This window comes from Dreissena polymorpha, chromosome 7 (genome assembly GCF_020536995.1).
Source record: "Dreissena polymorpha isolate Duluth1 chromosome 7, UMN_Dpol_1.0, whole genome shotgun sequence".
NCBI lineage: Eukaryota > Metazoa > Mollusca > Bivalvia > Myida > Dreissenidae > Dreissena > Dreissena polymorpha.
The window spans coordinates 20197914-20222337 of record NC_068361.1 but is presented as its reverse complement, the minus strand read 5'-3'; the positions used below and the strand labels follow the sequence as shown (position 1 = coordinate 20222337).

At 34.8% G+C, this 24424-nt stretch overlaps 1 protein-coding gene across 4 annotated transcripts in view; it reads left to right on the top strand.

Annotated features, from left to right (window-relative positions):
- Nucleotides 1–24424, top strand: part of LOC127838439 (guanine nucleotide exchange factor VAV2-like) — a 141060-nt gene that overhangs the window by 67327 nt on the left and 49309 nt on the right. For 3 of the 4 annotated variants that reach the window (XM_052366221.1, XM_052366220.1, XM_052366223.1), the window contains exons 5-12: nucleotides 1133–1259; nucleotides 2429–2527; nucleotides 3295–3363; nucleotides 4161–4379; nucleotides 6406–6501; nucleotides 7018–7182; nucleotides 8990–9127; nucleotides 14041–14061. In XM_052366221.1, coding sequence (XP_052222181.1) covers nucleotides 1133–1259; nucleotides 2429–2527; nucleotides 3295–3363; nucleotides 4161–4379; nucleotides 6406–6501; nucleotides 7018–7182; nucleotides 8990–9127; nucleotides 14041–14061 — 934 coding nt within the window. The remainder of the gene's footprint in view (nucleotides 1–1132; nucleotides 1260–2428; nucleotides 2528–3294; nucleotides 3364–4160; nucleotides 4380–6405; nucleotides 6502–7017; nucleotides 7183–8989; nucleotides 9128–14040; nucleotides 14062–24424) is intronic. The other variant, XM_052366222.1, reaches the window with a different exon arrangement.

Below are 24424 nucleotides of genomic sequence, written 5' to 3'. Positions count from 1 at the left end.
GTGAAAGGTCAAGGTCAAGGTCATCCTTCAAGGTCAGAGGTCAAATATATGTGGCCCAAATCGCTTATTTTATGAATACTTTTGCAATATTGAAGATAGCAACTTGATATTTGGCATGCATGTGTATCTCATGGAGCTGCACATTTGAGTGGTGAAAGGTCAATGTCAAGGTCATCCTTCACAAGGTCAAGATCATCCTACAATGTCAAACATCATATAGGGGGACATTGTGTTTCACAAACACATCTTGTTTCTTTAGTTAACGCATGCATTGTTTTTTACCAAGCAAAACTGGATGGATGTATTGCTTTTATTTCAGAATTTATGTTTTTTGTAAGCTCAAAGCCATTTTGTGTTCATTTGTGTTTACTGATTGCATGATTCTTTTATGCTCACAGTGTTTTTTCCACCTTTTTGGAAATGGGGCCGGGGCACTTTGGATTGGGAAAATACAATCGATATTCCACCGAATCCAACAAATTTTCTTTTTATTTTATGCTTTTTTTTCACAATTTATATACATTGTTACAGAGTTTAACTACAATACACTTCTGACCAGAGTTTAGTTACTTGGATTGAATTTTAAAGTAATTTCGGTTGAACATGTGTTGGTGTTGAAATCTGCCAAAGATGAATTCCATGTCATCATTTATTGCTTTTATTGGGCATTATTTTGAGTTTCAGATTTGGATGTTCGTGCTTGGTTGCAAAGATTTGTTTGAATTGTATTTGGTAGCTTTTTCTGTTATTTATTTTGTGTTTTTGTCTCTGGTTGCTTAAAATTTAAATAGTCAATGAAAGTTACAGTCTGCTGACCCAAATAAAACAGACCCAAATAAAACATTTTTAAAGGAATTATATAATTAAACATAAGCAAATTATTCAAGCAGTCAAATTTGTAAAAATTCAAACATAAATTTAGGGTTTAAAAAATAACGTCAAATAAAACACTTGATCAAAAGTTAAGGGCTATTAGCTTAACTGACCACTAAAGTTTTGAGCAACCAGGCACTGACATTTGATTTCTGTTGTAACCTTGAGTTGTTTTGTTTCTAGGAAATTTAGTTAAAGAGTTGCCTCCCTTAGTTGCTATAATTATGTTTATGTGTGTTGTGTTGTCTCCCCTGCTCAGTAAACATGATATCGAAGACAATGAGGAGTTGTATGATTCGGTGGCTCAAGAGAACGATGATGAGATATACGAGGACATTATTAACGTTAAAAAGAGAAGAACACGTGAGCCTACCAGGAGTACGTCTGTACGTATGTTTCACAGAAATGTTTTTTCTTGTTAATTTTTTTTTGGTGCTATATAAAATACTTTCTCAATCAAGGAAACAGTACAATATTTCAAATTGAGATTGAAAAAATTCCCAAAAGGAAGAAAAAATAAGTCAACATCGTTCCAAAAGAGCATTATATGTAAATGAACATGTAAAATGGTCACTTAAACTTAACATTTCAGCAAAAAGGCATGTTCCAATTAGTGAGTTTGTGCGATTAAGTACTAAGTAATTAAAAAGAATAATAATTCCCAATCCGATGATTTTGTGCTGCAATGTTTTTCGCGCTCTTTCCAAATTGTGCAGTATCAATACTTGTCCTACCTGAGAAAAATCATAGCTGGCTTTACCATGTAAAAGATCAGGCCTTTTCCTGGGGATATCTATTGGTCAGTTAAATGGACATATTGCCAAAACATATTTGTAAAAAAAAAATCCCAATTATAACAAAATCCAAATTAAAACAAAAAAAGAAATACAAATATATATTTTTTTTTTTAAAGAAATGTGAATGTAATGATTATTTTATCGCAATTTTATTTTAATTACATCTAACAAATTATAACTATAATTTATTTGTTTTTGTTTTTCTTATTTTAATGATAAAAAAAAAGTTATATCAAATTAGTTTTCCCCAAATAAAATTCCACTTCCCAAAATTTCATTATTTCTCAAAATTTCATTATTTCTCAAAATGGTAATAAAAAGGCCTGAATATGTATAGGAGGGTATACTGAATAAATCATGGACGTCTTGTCTATCCCTCTGTTTGTAGATGCAAACTTGTCCAAAGAAGCCCTGTTACATTTGTGCAATTTACAAATAAGCACATTCAAACTAAACATTTATGACAACTCTTATAGCTGGTAAAATTGGAAATAAAAATGCTATAAAACTGCTCTAACATTCCAGACTTAGCCTTACCTTTGCCATATTGTGGGGCATTTGAAAATAACTATGCACAAAATTGACACTCTTTACAGCAACTCACATCTGACTAAAACACGTAATGTGGATGACTAAATATATAAATGAGTTGTGCTCTGTGAAAAGGGGGTTTAATCTGGGACGACACTTTACGCACTTGTATTGTGCCCTGTTTTCTCAGCGCGCGGCCCATATGATATCTGTGTCTGTTGTTGCAGGTCCCAGAGCCTGTCCATCTGTCCAAGCGAGAGTACTGCATCCAGGAAATGTGTGATACAGAGAAGAACTATGTTGACGCACTTACTATGATCGTTACGGTAACATGATACACTTAATATGATCGTTAAGGTAACATGATACACTTACTATGATCGTTACGGTAACATAATACACTTACTATGATCGTTATGGTAACATGATACACTTACTATGATTGTTATGGTAACATGATGTTTTCTATACATAGATGCACTTAATATGATCCTTACAGTAACATGATGCACTTAATATGATCCTTATGGTTACATGATGCACTTAATATGATTGTTATGGTTACATGATGCACTTAATATGATTGTTATGGTAACATGATACACTTAATATGATTGTTATGGTAACATGATACACTTACTATGATTGTAATGGTAACATGATGCACTTAATATGATTGTTATGGTAACATGATACCCATAATATGATTGCTTTGGTAACATGATACACATAATATGATTGTTATGGTAACATGATACCCATAATATGATTGCTATGTCAACATGATACCCATAATATGATTGTTATGGTAACATGATACCCATAATATGATTGCTTTGGTAACATGATACACATAATATGATTGTTATGGTAACATGATACCCATAATATGATTGCTATGTCAACATGATACCCATAATATGATTGCTTTGGTAACATGATACACATAATATGATTGTTATGGTAACATGATACCCATAATATGATTGCTATGGTAACAATCTTTAATATCTTTCTTTAATATCTTATGTACTTGCCGTAAGTTACATTGCTGTCCATTTGATGCAAACACTTGATATACTTGTCGTTCCAGAAATTCATCGGACCATTGGCAAATACAATAACCGCGTCAGACAAGAACACTATATTCTCAAGTATAGACGTGAGTAGAATCTGTATATTCTAGAAATGAACAGCTTAAAGTGTTGTTATGTCCTCAAATGTCAGTGTGCTTGTTTAATTTGTCAATCTGTTGTTTTCAGAATAGGATTTATGAATAAGTTAAGTTAGAGGAATCTGGGTAACAAACTTTGTATCGCTTCAGGTTGGAAGGATTGACATTCAGCGATTTTTTTTCTTCTGTATAAAGTACAGGAAAATGGCACTTTCCCAATGGGAAAAAGAACTAAAAATTTCCCCATTTTTTTTTTTTAATCAAATTTAACATTTGGTTTATTTCCCTATTTAAAAAGTATCATATTGACAACTTCACAACACTAAGTTATCAATTTATTAGCAACAAATTAAATACACCAATTTCCCAATCTGAAATTTTAACTACGGGAATTTTCACAATGTCCGTTTTTTCCGCGCTCATTTTTCCCTATTGGGCCGGTACCGGTACTTTTCCAAATAGGGCAAAACAAATTGCTGACATTATCACAGATATCAGCTACAAATGTCTAGCATTTACAAAGATTTCTACAGCAAAAAATTAAGAAATTCTTCCTTATAATTTGGTGGTAAGCCTGGGGTTTCAATTTGTTTACACATTTATTTATCCACGCAAAATGCATGTGCAAAATATTTCACCCCAGATTAGCCTGTGAAGTTTGCACAGGCTAATCAGGGAAGACAGTTTCTCTTTGTATGTACTGCGCCGGCTAGTCTGTGATGACACTTGATGCACATGCATTAAGTCTGGTTTTTCCAAAAGCAAGGCTCAATTTCATTTGTTAGAAAATGCTGGAGGTGCACAAGGGTTTCTACAGCGATCTGAGCCAGGCGTGTGCCAATGACAAGCGTACAACGAGTGAAAAGCCCCGCATACACGAGGTGTTCCTGAAGTGGAAGCCCCATCTACTGCTGTACGGAGACTATTGCTCCAACCTGCCCAAGGCCCAGGAAACAATTGAGAAGCTTACAAAAACTAACGAGGCTGTCAAGTTGAAAGTCGAGGTGGGTTTTAATAAAACATTTTATAGGGATTTTCATATAAATGGAAGTCTCTTCTTAGCAAAAATGCAATATAGGAAGAAAGTGTCTGCCCTGGTTAGCAAGTGTGGACTGCACAGGCTAATCTGAGTGGACACTTTTCATACATGCATTAAGCCCCATTTTCCTGGAGTATTTGCACAACCTGCCCAAGGCCCAGGAACACATTGAGAAGCTTACAAAGTCTAACGAGACTGTCAAATGGAAAGTTGAGGTGGGTTTTATTTAAACATGCACAGACTGCACTTTCTTGGAATTTGGGTTAATGCATGCATTCTGCTTTTATGGTGTTTTTCATTTAAATGAAAGTCTATTCTTAGCGAAAATGCAATTTAGGTGGAAAGTGTCTGCCCCGTGAATCCAGTGTGGACTTGGACGAGTTCGAAAATGGTTAGGGATGGTAAAAAACATGGCTGCCAGTTTTCCTTTTAATGGTATTGTAAAAACTTGTTAACACTCTTCAAGTCACATTTACGGTCCAATTTTCATGAAACTTGGTCAGAACATTTGTTCTAATGATATCTTGGATGACTTTGAAAATGGTTCTGGTCTGTTGAAAAACATGACCGCCAGGGGGCTGGGCATTTGTTTTCTTATATGGCTATAGTAAAAATCTTGTTAAAGCTCTAGAGACCACATTTATTATCTGATCATCATGAAACTTGGTCAGACTATTTGTCTCAATACTTTCTTGGACGAATCCAAAAATGGTTCTAGTTGTTTGAAAAACAGGGCTGCAAGTGGGCATGACATTATTTTCTTATATGGCTGTTTTAAAGCCTTGTTAATAATCTAGTGGCCAATTTTTTTGACTGATCTTCATGAAACTTGGTCAGAAGATTTGTCCCAATGATATCTTGAATGAGTTTGAAAATGGTTTCTTTTGGTTGAAAAACATGGCCGCCAGGGGGCAGGGCATTTTTCCTTATATGGCTTTTGTAAAATCTTAACACTTAATTATAAGAGGCCACAATTATTGTCTGATCATCATGAAACTTGGTCAGAAGATTTGTCACAATAATATCTTGGACAAGTTCAAACATGGTTCCAGTTGTTTGAAAAACATGGCCGCCAGGGAAAGGGGCAATTTTTTCTTATATGGGAATATATGGCTATATTTAAACCTTGTTAACACTCTAGTGGCCACATGTATTGTCTGATTTTAATGAAATTTGGTTAGAAGATTTGTCCCAATGATATCATGAACAATTTCAAAAATGGGTTTGGTTGGTTGAAAAACATTGCCAAAATGGGGCTTGGAATTAATCCTTATATGGCTATAGTAAAACCTTGTTAGCACTCTAAAAGGTACATTTATAGTTCACTCTTCATGAAACTTGGTCAGAACATTTGTTCTAATGATATCTTTTGATGCATGTAACAGGTCAGTTCCTTTGTGTCTCAGGTGAGTGACTTAGGGCCTGAAAAGGCCCTTTTGTTTCACAGAAAATGATATTATCACCATTTTTTTCATGATTTGGAGAAAGGCCTGGCTTTCCATTTTGGGGGGAAAATTATGGACAAAATTGAAAAAGGGCAAGACATTGCCCAAAGTGGGAATACAATATGGGGGAAATAGCATCATTTGAAAGAAATTCTTTTGAGGGGAGCAGCCTATATAAGGCCCTTACTAAAGAAGGAAAAAAATGCCTTTGTATCACTATTGATCACCTTTTCGCTTTAAAGCCCTCATGTTTGTTTCCTTTAAGAAAAATGTTGTTTTTTAAGCAATTATTTGTTTAAAGCCGTTACATATGTATCCCCCATATTTCCTATGTCTGGCATACACTTAGTTGTCTTGTTCCTAACACACTGCCAATTATGTGTAAATTTAACCCCAAGAAGATAAACTCACTCTTTCAGAATTATTTATTCTGTTTCAAACCTTTTCTATTACCAATTGTATTGTGAAATTTGATATATAATGTACTTCCCAAAACAAATAATATTTTTATAAAACTAAAGCAATTGTCTATGTTCTTTTGCCCAGGATTGTGAGAGACAGGCCAATGATGGGCGGTTCAGACTGCGTGACCTCTTACATGTGCCAATGCAGAGAGTCCTCAAGTATCACCTGCTGCTGCGGGTAAGTGTTCACACAGTTTGAGCCCATGGGATTGAGTTGTAGCCTTATGTTAGTTCAGTAAGTTGTAGTCCTAATTAATGTCATTATCAGTGAGTTGTTGCCCAATGTTATTGATCTGCAAATTTGTTTGAAGAATGCAGAAGCTTCAACCATGATGAAAGTGGGCTGGGTTTATCTGTTCAACTACCGGTATTATAGTAGGCATATTTAAATGCTTGTTAAAATTGACTATATAAGCACAACTGCAATGACCTGTGTTTAGGCCATCTGGCATTCTTAAAAACTTTTCCAAAGACACCAAGATCTGGTTCTGCCCAGGAAACGCATTAGAGAGTGTTTCAATAAGCCATAGACTCTGGATTCAATCAATCTGAAATAAATAGGTGCCAACTAACAACAGTAAGATTTACATACCATGACTATGGTTGATAATTACTTCAAAAATAATAATTCTTATTCATGGCCATCTTGTATCATTGCAATGTTTGCCCAGGTCTCATGTCTTGAATCCTTCAGGAATTAATTAAAAACACTGACAAGACCAGCGACCAGCAGGGGTACCTCCAGCAGGCCCTTGAAGCCATGCAGGACCTCTCGTTCTACGTGAACGAGGTCAAACGGGATAACGAGGCCCTTGCCCTTATAGAAGAGATACAGCGTAGCATCACCGACCTCCAAATGGTAGCCTTGATTATTTAACCCCTACCACTCAGATATCCATTTGTAATATGGTAGAAAATTAAATTAATTTAAGAGATTTCTCACCAGAGTCTAGTTGTAAAGCCTTAACCCTTTGCATGCTGGGAAATTTGTTGTCTGCTAAAATGTCGTCTGCTGAATTTCTAAAATTAGCATTTTCTTTGATTTTTTTCAAAGAATACTATCAGAATAGCAAACAGTTTGGATCCAGATGAGACGCCACGTTCTGTGGCGTCTCATCTGGATCCAAACTTTTTGCAAAGGCCTTCAAAATTCGGTTCCCGCACTGAAAGGGTTAATTTCCAACCCTTAGATACTTATGAGCAGCAAACAGTATATACTCTAAACAGACTGAGAGTTACTCAAAGGATGTTTTGGTTTTATGGTGGTACCATAGCTATTTGCCTTATAGCCAAATGGTAGGAGTTGTTTATTTAAGCCTGGTTCAGGAAAAACTGGGCTTAATGCATGTGTGTAAAATGTTGTCCCTGATTAGCCTGTGCTTCCCACTTTAATGGGATGTTTGGTTTAAAGAAAGTCTCTTTAAACCCTTTGCATGCTGGAAAATTTGTCGTCTGCTAAAATGTCGTCTGCTGCATTTCTAAAATTAGCATTTTCTTCGATTTTTTTCAATAAATACTATCAGAATAGCAAACAGTTTGGATCCTGATGAGACGCCACGTTCTGTGGTGTCTCATCTGGATCCAAACTGTTTGCAAAGGCCTTCAAAATTTGATTCCAGCGCTGAAAGGGTTAAACAATAATTTATTCAAGTTGGACAGTTTTTTCCCTGATTAATCTAGTATAACACTTTATGCACATGCATTAAGCTTGCCTTGTCCAGCGTGTTGAAGCTCATTTAATTCAAGTTTCAAAAGTATATAATTATATTACACTCAAATCATTTACAAATGCGATTTTAGGTAAATTTCATTAAAATTCACTATCTGATAGATTTTGGTGTAATTCAACTTTGTTAAATACAGCAAATACGTACTAAATACTGTAAAATCATTTATGTTCATTGACATGAAATTTCGTCCGTGATTTTGAAATGGTTCGCTTGTGGGAACAAAATCTGTGCATTATTGTGTCGCTCATTTGTATAACATATGTTGATTAGTCATCCTATGAAATCAATGAAAATTAACCCATTCCCACTCGGAAGCAAAGTGAAATTGGCTATGTACAAACAGCATAAAACCAGAACAGGCTGCAAGTGACTAGCAGTCTGATCAAGTTTTATGCTGTTTGCTGCTCATCAGTATCTAAGGGTTGGAAATGAAGCCTTTAAAACTTGGGTCTAGTTAGAAAAGCCTTTAATTAAAAATTTAACTAAGGGACTATAAATGTGTACAAATACGTATCTAAATGGTAATGGGTTAATGTCCCACAAACAATAATGATATTACAGTAAACCAGCTTCCCTCCCCCCACCCTATTTTGGGAATGGGGCCGGGTCCCTTAGCATGTTGAAAATAAACAATGTTTTGATTAAAAATTGGCAATAAGTGTTGTTGAATTTTGCTTACAAATATTTAAAAGTGTTAGAATATTAATACCAATATTATATTTACTAAGGTTCGACTTGCAAGTAATAAAATGTTGAAACATATTTTTTTAAATGTGTTTTCATGTGGAAACCTTTAATTGGCAATTTTTAGGTCCCATTTGGGGAAAATATATACTTTTTTTTCCATCGGGAATGGGTCCTCCTTCCAGACTCGCATTTGAATGAAATAAAAACACTGTAAACTCACCACTAAACAAGTATTCTCTACCTACCCAGCCTGACAACACTTCACTGAGGGACTACGGCAAACTTCAGAAGGACGGCGAGTTGAAGGTGCGAAACCACAATGACCACCGAGTACGTCAGCGTTACATCTTCCTCTTCGATAAAGTGATGCTCATGTGCAAAGCAAGGGTGAGTAGTCATTTCTTGTTGTTGTTTATTTAGGCTTAAATTTGTGTGTGTTCTTGTAATTGTATGATTCTTGCACAATGTTGAACCAATCTAAAATTGCTATTTGTGGATGTTATGTTGAACCAGTCTAAAATTGCTATTTGTGGATGTTATGTTGAACCAGTCTAAAATTGCTATTTGTGGATGTTAATATTCTATTGGTAGCTTGACTATAAATGAAATAGTCTGTGCTTTACTTCTTACCATAATGTCGGCATCTGGTAAAATGTGCAACGTCTCCATTTTATGTTTCTACTACAGGTATTGAATCGAAACTTAAAACAAATTTGATGTGTGAGGTCAAAGACCAAGTACATAACTCTTATGTGCACTTAAGCAGAATTATACCCACTTTTAGTACTTTAAAATTTGGTTATGGTAGATGTGCAACATCTTCATATCACTGTTTCTGCTGTAGGTATTGTATTTTACATGTGCGTTTTGGGTCATTGTACGAGGTCACTGACCAAGTGCCAGAACTTTGATTTGCAATTAAGCAGAAATATGTCCTTTTTTGGGACATAATTATATGATTATGTCACCTTTTGTACTTTAAAAAAAGACAGGTTAAGGTTTGTGTGCAGGTAGGAATTCAGGTTAAAATGTGCATGCAACATGTACTAATCTCTGCAACTTATCCAGATATTCAATAGAAACTTCGCACTTGTCTTAAGGATCATCACGTGAATTCAACCATCAAGGGCAATAATTATGTCAAGCAATAAATTAGAATTATTACCCTTATTTTACTTGTTGTACTGATTACATTTGAGCATATGTTTGCTTCCCAAAACTCCTCTTTCTGTAGCTGCAATGCAGGCCTAGGATTAGGTTGAATGTGGGGCCAGTAGGCTAAAGGTCAATGTCACTGCTGCTAAAAAGGTTAAATTGAAAATGTTGTGCTAAATGACTTCATTTTGGATGGAGATAGTGTATTGATATTGTGTTTGTATGTTACATGCTGATTATATTAGGAATTGCATTTGAAGCCAGTGTTGTCAAGGTCTATTTTCTTTGTTTCTAATTTATACATTTTCAGGTTTAAGTTAACCTATTATGCTCCCCCAAAATTTTTTGGGGGAGCATATAGTCGCCGCTTTGTCTGTCCGTGCAAGTGTCCGTCCGTGCACAAATTTTGTCCGGGCTATTTCTCAGCAATTAATGACTGGAATTCAATTAAACTTTATGGGAAGCTTCACTACCAAGAGGAGATGTGCATACTATCAGCCGGTTCTGGTCGGATGATTTTTCACATAGTTATGGCCCTTTGAAATTTTCCAATAACTGTACATATAGTGCAATTCTCATCCTGGCTATATCTCAGCAACTAAGGACTGGAATTCAATGGAACTTTATGGGAAGCTTCACTACCAAGAGGAGATGTGCATATTATTAGCCGGTTCTCGTCGGATGATTTTTCACAGAGTTATGGCCCTTTGAAATTTTTCAATAACTGTACATATAGTGCAATTCTTATCCGGGCTATTTCTCAGCAACTAATAACTGGAATTCAATGAAACTTTATGGGAAGCTTCACTTCCAAGAGGGGATGTGCATATTTTCAGCCGGTTCTCGGATGATTTTTCACAGAGTTATGGCCCTATGACATTTTCCATTGTACATATAGTGCAGTTCTTGTCTGAGCTATTTCTCAGCAACTTATTACGAGAATTCAATGAAACTTTATGGGAAGCTTCACTACCAACAGGAGATGTGCATATTATCAGCTGGTTATGGTCGGATGATTTTTCACAGAGTAATGGCCCTTTGAAAAATTATCTATAAACTGTACATATAGTGCAATTCTTGTTTCGGGCTATTTCTCCCCAACTACTGAGTGGAATTCAATGAAGCTTTATGGGGAAGCTTAACTACAGTACACTCCACGCGTTTTCCCCAAAAAACGCGCTCCCTCCGCGGGTTTTTTCTGCTAGCGAGTGTTCACGCGGCGTTGGAAGAGCGAGGTGAACTCGATAAAACGCTCGGCGTTACGCCGCGTTCGCTAATTCCCGCGGCGTGTATTACTTTAGGCTAGTCGGTAAATGCAGACACCTTCCGTTCTTATCAGTGATCGCCGCGCAACGCCGCGTTAGCAGTGTGCTACTGGGCATGCCAAAAAATAAAAACATTGTTATAATAAATTGTTTAAATACTGTAGTACATGTATAAAAAGATAATTGTATAGAAAATTAATACGTATAAAAATTATGTTTTTTAATTCACAGGTACGTCTACAATATGAATTAGTCTAATATAATACATTTGACAAATTAATATTTAAATCATAACACATACGACACAAGAATAAATGTTCCGTAAAATTTCCAAATGAGTATAATAATTAGTAATCCAAAACACACTACGATTTTTAATTGTTAACACGACGTTTACAAATGCTTCCAATATACAGTCATGTATATTTCCCGACAAAAGCGCGCGAAAATTATGCTGCAATGTACAAGGTCAAGGTACAATGTATACTCCTGCAAAGCGTGCGTGTATTGATTTTTTTATACAAACTTTGTAGCGCAGAGAACATTGTTGATTTCGGTTAAAAGTTTCTTTGGTGTTTATTAACGAAATTATATCGCGAATAAGTTGATATTTCCTCTAAAATAATTTCAAATCGAACACGCCGAATCTTTATCGTTACGGTATTTTAGCAGAGTCATTATTTTAACACTAATTGTACTGTAAACTGATTACAGAAGACATCTGGGCGGAACTGGATTTTAAGTGTTTGACGTTATGAAAACACGCAAAGCTTGTCTACTGACCTATTGTGTAGACTGCTGTATTCGGTGTTTTGACAAAAGGGATTAACATGTGTGAATGTCACTCTGCCGATTTGGTCCATAATTACTGGTAAACATTGTTTAGAATGTCGACGCAACAAGAATACAACTGTGAATATTAAATGCAATTATCAACTCAATAGTTACCACCTTTTAGCAATCAATGGAATAACCTACAAACAAAGAGAAAATCAATGCATTAGCGAGCAGAGAATAGACTTTGTTCCGACAATTAAAACCATTCCTTATGCATTCGTTGAACGTGTTTACTTGAGTAAGTTATGCCTTTAGACAGGAAGCGGCTTTTCTTTGATTACGTCAAACTGTCAATTCACACAGATTTGCGAGATTTTTAGGGTCCTTGGTCATTTGTATACATGTTCATTATAGAAAATCACCTGCTAACATGAAAACTTTGGATTAAATTATCAAAATAAAAACAATGTTGCAAACTGTGTTTATATTAATTGGTAAGTATTAGTTAAAAGACGACGTTTTGTGTGTCGTAAATCAACGAGTTTTCTATACAACCACAACTACTTCTACAACCACGTCGGGATCGATCTATCTTGGTTGTTTTTTTTAATTGTAAATATTATACTACATGTACATGTATGTACTTGTAATAAATGTAATTTTATTTGAAAATCAGGAAGTCAAACAAAATTAAATTGATCGCTATCTCGTAAAACGCGGAGTTTCCCCCGCGTTGCCAACGCCGAGGGCCGCCGCGTCGGTTTATCAGTTTTGCCGATCGTTAACCGCCGCGTCCAAAATCATGCAAACGCCGCGTATAGCGGAATTTTCTTAATCTCCCTACAGGTCGAAACCCGCGGAGTATGGAGGGAAATTGGGGAAAACGCGTGGAGTGTACTGTACCTTGAGGAGATGCGCATGTTATTTGTGGGTTCTGGTTAGATGATTTATTTAGAGAGTTATGGCCCTTTGAAATTTTTAAGTTGCTAAACCATCCATCGTATTATTTTGTCCAAAGTTATGCCCCTCAAGACGTTTCCTTTTATCTGAATATATAGTGCAATATTGTGACCAAAAAAAAACTTTTAGGAGCATCACCCGTCTCCGACGGTTTCTTGTTCTATATAATTACAACAGATTTTCAGCATCAAATATGTCTTTGTGATCATTATTTTTGTTGTTTAACAGACAAAGTATAATATTCTATCAAAGCATAAGAATAGTCTAGTGGGCTGTGTTGGAACACATCTTGCTCATGTGCTATTTGTTTTTTCTCCACTTGAAATTTTGATTCCTTAATAAATGTTTTTGAACAGATGTTCAATACAGTTGAAAACCCTGGTTATTAGATTGAGGTAATGTGGGCAGCTGGGTGGGTAGGAAGGGTCCAGCAGATAATTAAAGTTAAGTTTTCATCAACCAATCTTGACGAAACTTTGGATAAAGCCAGCTTGCATGGAGCTTGGGATAGTATTTGAGGTAATGTTGGGTTAAGGTCCATGTCACAGTTCATACAAATATATATTTGGTTTCAAGAGAGTGACATCAATTTTTTGGGGGATATTTTATCAAAAGTTTTATGAAGGTTGCTTTAATGTAGGCTTAGCATGGCAGCTCATTTAGGACCCGTGAGGTTAAGGTAAAGGTCACTGTTGCTAAAAATACAAACACTGATTTCTGCATATTAACTTAATCATGGACGGGAATGTTTTTGCCATAAATTGTGTGTGTAGGTACCTTTCCATGTATACCCGGTACCCAGCTTGTGAATCCATTTCGGACCAGTTGGGTCACAATCAATGTCACTGTTTCAATAAATAGGCACATTATTTTTTTGCTCAAAATCCTTAGTTTGTATGGCATTATTGTTCTGAAATGTGTGTCAGTTGCATACATACAGGCTTATCTTTGGATTAAATTATTATTGACATTGAATTGTAACTAAAACCTTAAGAACCTGGTTTTGTGGTGTTACCATGTTTATTGTATGTAAGAGTTTTTCATCCCCTATAAGTGGTTTATCCCTTTTGCAAGCAAAATGTATTTTTCCCCAACCTGGTTTGTATCTTTTATTTGTAACGTTATATCATTGTCCATATGCAGATTGTGGATAGATTTCTCTGGGTAAGAACTGCCATTGGTGTTGTAGCTGTTATTTTGCTCCATTATTCCAGCTATGCACGAAACTGTATTTTCCTGTCAACGCCATCATCATTGTTTCTCCCATTATTAATGGCACCAGCAGCAGTATCAGCATTATTGCCATTCTTTGATTATCATCATCAGCGTCTTCATCAGCAGCAGCTCCAATGACATATCTTTCTTCGACATTATCAATAGCATCATCACCAACACAATTCTCCTCACAGTTATTCCTATTTAATCATTTCAGCAGTTGGATTTTAATCTGCCTCATAAACACCTGCACCATCCCAATTATTAGTAAAATAACTTGTATACATTTCTTGATCATCATCATAGCCATCACTGCCATCATCAGTATTATCCTTACTGTCACAACACTACCATCATACATGAGGTTTTCGCCCACATCACCATCATCATGACAATCTCAAATGTCATCACTCTCTTTATCAACATGATCATCATCATCACTACTTTCATTATCTCAATCAGCAATGCCACGATCATCATGATCATCAATCATCACCAGCATCAGCATCATCATAGTCGTGTTACTGTTATGTTACTGTGTGGGTCATCATCAACATCTTGTGTAGCCTTGGTTTCCTATATACAGGTTAGGTGCATGTTGGTTGGTCAGGTTGACTGCGCGATCATCTCAATTACATGAGCCATGTTCTGGGAATATGGGGCTTAATGTTTGTGCGTACAGTCATGGCCCAGGGGTGGTATTCCAGAAACATCTTAAGTCATTTCTTAAATAATTTCACTTAAGTTAAAAATTACAATGTTTTGTATTTCTTTACTTAATAAGGAAACACATGTTTTTTTGGTATTCCAAAAATAACATTGGCATAATGATGCTATTTAAATGTATATCTTGATGCCAATCTATTGCAGTATGAAATGAAACACTTAAGAAAATATCCCAATTTAAGGATAAGAATAAAATTTAACTTAAGATGCTTCTGGAATACGACCCCAGATTAGACTGTTGGCAGTCCACACACGCTAATTAGGGAGGACATTTGGACAAAAAAATTTAATGAAGTATCTTCTAGATGAAAATTCAGCTTAGGCAAAATGCGGACAGCATAAGCTAATTTAGAGTGACACTTTACCCACATGCATTAAGCCCAGTTTTTCCAGAACGAGGTTTATTTTAGCGTTCATTGTTGAACCATTCCCTCAACCATGTGGTATAACAGGTACCCTTCACAAGTTGTGTATTGCTCAAGTTGACACATGGAAAAGTGGTATATTACATGCACTTTATTTAATGCCCCAGGCTTATTTGTTTCTTTGAAATAAATACTCATTTAGTATCATATGACCATATGACAATAATATTAGGTTCTGTTTCACGACATATATAATAGCCCTATGTGATTGTTTCTATTATGTAAATTGGCTAAAAGTAATTCCATGACTAGATCTAAAATTCAAGGGTAATTAAGCTCCTAAAAAATTGATAATTTTTTCCATAGAATTCTTCACACAAAAATTGAAGCGTGCGAGTGCAATACACTTATAATGCATTTTCAATATTATCAGAGGTGAGTGCAAAGTGCAGGATAACAAAATATTATTTACATTGTCATTTAACAGTTCAGACAAATTGTCTGCCTTCCTTATTAACTCATTTAATTCTAACATTCTACAACTGTTTAATGAAAAGTAAATGGCTTAGTCATTAACTATGAAGCAGGAATGTCAATTGTCTGAATTATTCCGGAAATCTGGATTTGAGCCATCTAGGGTCGATTTTGAGATCAGTGTAAATCCGATGCATTTTTTTTAAGTGGGCGGGGATTTGTTCGTACTAAAATTCATTGGCATTCTGGAAATTTGGGCTCAGTACCGGTTTTGCCCGTCCTTTTATTTATTAGTCCCCTACCGGTTTCACCGGACTTATGGTTTTCGCTCTGTGCGTCAGTCTGTCTGTCTGTCACACTTTTCTGGATCCTGCGATACCTTTAAAAGTTTTTAATATTTTTTTCATGAAACTGGAAACATGGATAGTTGGCAATATTGACATTATGCACGTCATTTCATTTTGCTCCTAAAAAATTCTGGTTGTTATGGCAACAAATATATATATAAAATCTGACAATGGTGGAATTTGTGACAATGGTGAAGCAGGTAGGGGACATATATTGCTTGGCAATAGTCTTGTTGATTTCTGATTTGTTAGTGGCTGGCACAGACATGAAAGTTGACTGACTTAACCTCTTTGCTACTTTCCGAAAATCTTAGATTTCTGTGAAATGTTGCAAATGTCCGCGATCATGAATTTGCAAATTATCAATAAGCAAACTTATGAATTTCAATAGCATATTGTTAAATGTTATGTTAAACAAAGCAGTGTTATGCCCCCTTTCGAAGAAAAGGGGGTATATAGTTTTCGCACTGTCCGTCAGACCAGTCTGTCAGTCTGTCACACTTTTCGTGTCCCCTCTATAATTCAAATAGTTTTCATCCGATCTTTACCAAACTTGGTCAGAAGTTGTATCTAGACAATATCTAGGTAAAGTTAAAATATGGGTCATGCCGGGTCAAAATCTAGGTCACGGGGTCACTAAGTGCATTTCAATAACTTCTATCAAAGCGTTTATTGGAGGCATATGTCATCCTTTGGAAACATCTCTTGTCTAGGTTAATGGTTACTGGTTTCGATTTTCTGCAGTCAAACCATATGCACATTTAATTTCATGTGCAAAAGACGTATCTCGATATGTTTTCGGACAGTTGTTTTTGGATATGGTATGGTTTGTTGATTTTAATTTAATTACGATTTTTTCTTTATTACATTTTTTATAGAATGAGGAATACACATGCAATGTTACCGATTGTCTGGTTTATAATATTTCTCATTGTATTCACCAGAAATTGGAAATACAAGGACTATCAAAAAAGAACAATATGCTAGGTCTATGGGTGGTGGGGGGGTCTGCCCTTTTTCCATTGGGGACCTATGGCCTCAGACTCCCGGATTAAATTTTCGGGTTTCAAATTTTGGACAATTGACACCCCTGTATGTAGGCTTTACCAAAATAAATAGACAAAAAAGTAACTCTGTTGTTTTTTTAAATGAAATACAGTGCAAAATGGACCATGAGGATGCAATACAAAAATAAACATATTTTTATTTAATTTGAATAATTTAAGGAGTGTCATATCCAATTAATATCTGATAATGTGTGTGGCTAAACTATGGAAATAATATGTCTGTATTGTATGTAATATTAATTTCTAATGGAGTCTGTTTGTACGCTCTTTTTCCACTTACCAAAGCACAATTTCTTCAATCCAGTAAAAATGCATAATTGAAGTCCATATTCATTTATACATTTACATAGGTATAACTATATAAAAGTATATTTTATATACTGTGAAACCACTATTAATCGTCAGGCATTAATTTTCGTGTATTACGTCAGTCGACTGATTGACGAATTCAAGATCCTAACGAACAATTATGTCCCATATTTGAACAATTATACAATTATAAAGACTGAATTACCAAAGGCATGAGGCCCTAAAATCCAACGTAATCCACGCATACATACTCAGTCTGTTTCATAATCAAGATAAATCCGGCTTTGACACATAAGGGTGTAGATTACACAGTGTACTTAACTGACTTGTGACATTGCTCTAAAACGCGAGTGCAGTACAGCTGTATCGACTGCGTTGACCTCGTTTAGGTATAATAGTAATGCTTAAGCGCTTATTGTTAACAACTTTATTACCCATTGTGTGTATTGTGTTTTTCAATGTTGTTGCAATTATACAGCCTCCACGCAGCAGATCCGGATCAAAGAAAATAAACGAAATTAAAAGATAATGATGTGTGATCAACACCTGACTTATATACATTCTCTGCATTGATTACAAATTTATATTGATCATATTTATTTGTATTTGGTTGTTTGCGTTTAACTATAATATAGATGTAAAAATAGCGTGTGCTACATTTATGGGCTATCAATATTTTAATTATTGACAGCTTTGGCAAGTTTTACGATACATGTTTCAAATTAGTGTTTCTTGTAGCAATTGAAAACTTTACAGGTAAAGAGAAATAAGCAATCATGACGATTAGTTCCATCCAAACGTAGGGTATTTGTTTACAGAAATTCACTTAAATGTTTGCGCGATTTTCAGGAAATCCCCGAAAAGCACGTTTTTCGAATGACTGCCCTTCTCAAAATAAAATACACTTTTTAACAAAATACGCTTTTAAAAGTGTATTTTTTCTGCATTTTTACCGAAAAGTGTATTTTTTCTGCATTTTTTTCATAATTAAGTGCACTAAAGTGCATTTTTTCTGTATTTTCATTATCTTTAAGTGTATTTTACTGTACTTTAAGTGTATCTTCTGTAGACAAAGTGCATCTTTTTATGCAATAAGTGCATTTTTTCAATGAAGTGCATTTTTTGTGCATATTAGTGTATCTTCTGATTTGCAAAAAAAATATTCTTTCTGTACAAGTGTAGTTTTAGTGCATCTTCATAAAAAAGAGCAACACTATAGCAAATAACTGAAGTTAAAGGACAGAGATATAGTGTTTAATAGGAGAATTGTACTGAATTCTTTTTTATCTTCACATAATGTTTATGGTATTATTATTACAATTTGTCTGCTCATAAAATATGTGAATCAGTAGAGCAGCTTTTAAAGGGAAAAGTACAACTAAATCAGGCTGTGGGTAAATAATTAAAAATATTGAAAGTGTCAAAAAAAATATGTGGGCTTGCCAGAATCAATTATATCTTCACAACATAAAAAACAAGTATTTGAACTTTCTTACACTGATATTTAACCCCAATTCAATTAATGTCTACCACATTGACTATTAACAAACATTTTAAAAGACAATTTAAATAATATTTATAATATTATATTTATTTCCTAACACCATTCAGTATGTTATATTGAAATATTCACAATTAAATATAAAATGCTAAGTGTGCTGTGTATTATTCAATAAATATCAGATAAGATCAGGATCAGATAAGAGATCAATTAGCATCATAAACACTAATCCCTATCAGTGCTCCATCTAGCCAAAACAAAGGGGTGTTTATAGAATTTTGATTGGTTCTGGGACCATCTATTTGAAAACAAACCACTTTTGATTGGTTGGAGCACAGCAAGTTATTTGGAGCACAGGAAGTTATTTTTGTAAACAATTTCGTTTCAGCAACTTAAATTGAGCTAAATTTTTAGGTATAATTCAGCAACATTAATTCTAGTGTCAAATGTCTTGAAATTCTTTCAGCACATGAACTATTGTGTTATGAAAACAATGTGTGTTTACTACAATGTGTAAATCAACAATAAGTTTGTTGCAAAGAAGATTCAAAGTGGGTGGTTAAAGTGATCAACAACTGCCGTTTTTGTTTTTTTGGAATGCTGAAGAACAGCTGTAACAGGTTTGTATTTTCATTTCTGCATCTCTTTTTAATTAAATTAATTATGATCATTATCATATTTATGTATTGTCACTGGGAAATGTAACTGGATGAGTAAATGTAATGCAATTTTAAGGAAAAAAACACCATTTGAATTATTATGGCTGTATTTTATGGTTATTGTCATCTTAAAATTTATTTATACCTATTTCTTGTCATTAATGAACAGATTTCTTTCCCCCATATTTAATCAGAACTTTAATATTTTATATTTGAAGGTTAAACCCCAAGGTGAAATTTACATTGATCGGAAGATCCATTGGACAGAATGTGCATCATCGCCTGCCAAAAAAGGGAGCAAAAAGGGGACTACCTGATGTATGGACATGTATACCAGGCCAACTTGAGGAGAACAGGAGTGGGAAACCGTGCCCTGTAGCTTGTCCTTGACCAAGAAAAGATGGATTTGTTGAGAGGTAAAACTATATAATAAAGGTTATTGCAATTCAAAGACGTCACACTTCTGACCAGTCCACACAGCCAAAGGAGACCACATATATTAGTACATTTATTAACAGTATTTTCTATCAAACGTAATTTCTTTAAATTATTTATGAAAAGCGTTAAGTCACATGTGATCACGAGATTAAAATTGCAAAAATAAACAAACAAAAACAACAAGCCAACAAAGATGTTTTGATTTAAATTTATGATATTTATAGCAACTGTTGAACAAGATTACCATAACAGCAATATTTAACACTTATAAAATATCTTTCAGGACCTGATCTCAAATGAGATCATGCACGAGAAGCACCTTGCAGACCATGACAGTAGTATTCAGAGCTGATCAGCTGGTGAAGTGCTCTATAAAGGGTTGTTTATGAATGCATTCTTTGTAAGGAACAGTGTATAACAACAAATATAGTGACAGGGGCTAAGCTGCTAAATATTGTCAGAATGTATGCAGTGATTTTCTTTGGAAATTTAAAACAACCTGTACGTACTGGCTCTCAGAAGGGCATGTTTTAGCGCAATAATGAACAAAAAAAGGAAGATCTTAAAAATAAGGTATAGATTTATATAAATTTCATGAATACTGTTCATTTATCATATATTAGGATCCAGAATATGATTGAATTGAATGTGATGCTTTTATCCATATTAAAAAGGGATTTGGAATTAATGTAATATATAAAAATCTAGCAAATGATAGGGAAAACATTTCAGCTTAAGGAGGGGAAATCTTTAATATTTTTGAAGTGGAAACCACCTGTATTTGGCTGTTAATCAGTTACCGATAATCAGAGGGGAGAAAAATCACTGGTATTAGCTTGATATTTTCAATTGTTAATTCCAGATAGGCAAAAGCCCGTTTGAATCCTCTCTTTTATGTAGATATGTAACATTTGTTTTTGTTTTTTAAGGTTTAACATTCTAATAAAAGTGTGTATTTATCTATTGAATTGTACTTTTTGTTTTTTATGTATGTGTTTACACTAACCTTTCATTTAAAGAATGAATGCTGACTTCAAAATGCTGGGATTTTTTTAATTTGGTTAACTTTTAAGCATATTAATTTGAAGTGATGAAAAGTACACTTGAGCGTATAATGCGCTTAAAAAATTCACTTCCAACACTTCAAAAAGTGAATCATTTGTATGACTGAAAATGCACTCAAGTGTATAAATGCGCTTAAAAATTCACTTTTAATATTGTAAGGTGTATTATTTGTATGACCGGGAATGCACTCAAGTGTATTAATGCGCTTAAAAAAATTCACTTTCAATTTTGTAAGGTGTATTATTTGTATCAGTGGAAATGCACTCGAGTGTATTAATGCGCTTACAAAAATTCACTTTGAATACTCAATGAAGTGTATTATTTGTATGACTGGAAATGCACTCAAGTGTATTAATGCGCTTAAATAATTTGCTTTTAATTCTGTAATGTGTATTATTTGAATGACTGGAAATGCACTCAAGTGTATTAATGCGCTTTAAAAAATTTACTTTGACCATGAAGTGTATTATTTGTATGTCTTAAAATACACTCAAGTGTATAAATGCACTTAAAAATAAACTTAAGCGCACTTTTTATCATAATAAACGCACTTAAGTGTATTATTTCGTGGAAAAAAAATACACTTAAATGTATAAACACACTAGTAAAAAGTGGTTTTTTTAACAGATTAAAATGCACTTGTTAAGCAAAAAATACGGTGCCAATAACATGCGCATTAAATGCGCATTTAATGTGCATTTAATGCGCATTAAATGCGCATTTAGTGCACTTTTTCGAGAAGGGTGAGTATGACGCAATAAAACATTGCTTTGTATCCTATTGCATTCAATCTAATTTAAACTCATTCGTCCATTGGTTGTTACAATTAAATCTGAACTTTGCCCTATGAAATCGCTGTCCCATAATGCACTGTTAATTTTACACTTCAGAAAATTATTGTACTTAAAGTGATCAAATATTTACGATGCAAAACTCTTGAAACTTTATTGAAAATTGACCAAATAGTTTGCTAACACTAATTTTTACCAATATTCTTCACATCTTCTCTAATTTGCGCAGATAAAGGTAAGATTGTTATTAGTTTGGCGATGTAATAAATGAATAAGACCAATTGGCAATTGACTTCACTGTTTCAAACACTCGTTAATGGTTATCTGGTCCCACTAATCCGCTAATCTTAATAATGATACACTCGGGGCGAATTACTGATTACCCGATAACAAAGGACTAGTATATTGACATGTGACAAACAGGCCCCACCTCCTGCTAGTGACTCCCAAGTGTCCTCCCTCTTTGCCTGCTACGATTTATCGCAATCGAGATATATTTCGGACAAACAAATCGAATTTTGACTGAAGCTTTTATTATGTTTTTCAAAGTCATGAATTGGCGAATTTAAGTGCTGACAAAAACGTCATTTTTATAAAAATGATGAAATTTCGTGCTGGCGAAAATAAATGGTTTCACAGTATACACAAATAATAATGACCTTATACTTATGTATGCATCTAAATCTACAAACAAGCTACGTAAGATATCAACATGAAACTTAATGAATCATAGATCATCAATAAAGAGAATTCCCATGCACAAGCACCATAACCTTACACTTTCTTAAATAAGAGTTATTGCCCTGTGCTTTTTTTGTATGATGTAACTTTTCAGGGCTTTATCTTAGATACTATGCAAGACTTCAACATGACACTTCATGGCTGTATTGATATTGTTGAGAAGTGCCATGCTCAAGAACCATAACCTTTCACTTTCTTGCATAAGAGATATTGCCCTTTGTTGTTTATATATGATGTTATTTTTCAGGGCTATATCTCAGATACGCTACAAGATTTCAACATGAAACTTCATGGGTGGATATCAATGAGGAGAATTGCAATGTGTAAAAACAATTACCCTAAACTTAATTATTTTGTTTAGGATTATACCGTATATCAAGGGATTTGTGCCCATCCATAAACAAAAGTTATTTTGCGGGGGATATCAATTTAATGAATTTGCTTCTTAATTTATGGTTTTAATGAGGTGAACTCGAAAATTATCCTGGTATAATGAGGAAATGACCTCGAAGAAAGTCGTCATTTCACAGTACAACAGTGAAGATTTTTTACATTAATTTTGTTTGGTTCTTTTTCACTATTTGGAACAGTGAACTATCATTGTCAATCACTAGTTTTCCCTATAAACCACAGAAAAGCATTATATAAAGTCAAGTTATTACCACAATTTTTATGCCCCCGTATTGATTAATGATCGGGGGTATATTGTTTTTGGCCTGTCTGTCTGTCCCAAAACTTTAACCTTTTAACTTTTGCGATAACTTTTGCAATATCGAAGATAGAAACTTGATATTTGGCATGCATGTGTATCTCATGGAGCTGCACATTTTGAGTAGTGAAAGGTCAAGGTCATCCTTCAAGGTCAAAAGTCCAAAAAACAAATCCAAGGGAAGTGATAAGCTTTAAAGGGAGATAATCAATCATCTGTACCTGCCAAATGATAATTATACCCCCACAAACGAAGTTTAGGGGGTATATAGGAGTGAACTTGTCTGTCTGGCGGTCGGTCGGTCTGTCTGTCGGTCCGTATTAAGTGTCCGCTCTCTAATTTAAGTAGTTTTCATCTGATCTTCACCAAACTTGGTCAGAAGTTGTATCTACATGATGTCTAGGCCAAGTTCGAACATGGGCCTTGCTGGATCAAAAACTAGGTCATGGGGTCACTTAGTGCATTTTAAACATTCAGCATGTTGTCCGCTCTGTAATTCAAGTAGTTTTCATCCAATCTTCACCAAACTTGGTCAGAAGTTGTATCTAGATGATCTTAAGGCCAAGTTCGAACATGGGCGTTGCCAGGTCAAAAACTAGGTCACAGGGTCACTTAGTGCGTTTTTTAACATTCAGCATGGTGTCATCTCTCTTATTCAAGTAGTTTTCATCTGATCTTCACCAAACTTGGTCAGAAGTTTTATCTAGATGATCTGAAGGCCAAGATCAAACATGGGCCATGCCAGATCAAAAACTAGGTCACAGGGTCACTTAGTACGTTTTACACATTGAGCTTGGTGTCCGCTCGCTATTTCAAGTAGTTTAAATCTGATCTTCACCACACTTGGACAGAAGTTGTAACTAGATAATGTGTAGGTCAAGTTCGAACATGGGCCATGCAGGGTCAAAAACTAGGTCACGGGGTCACTTAGTGTGTTTTAATCCTCACCATGTTGTCCGCTCTCTAATTCAAGTAGTTTTTATCCAATCTTCACCAAAATTGGTCAGAAGTTGTATCTTGATAATGTCTAGGGCAAGTTTGAATATGGGTCATGCCAGGTCAAAAACAAGGTCACGGGGTCACTTAGTGCGTTTTAAACATCACAATGTTGTCCGCTCTC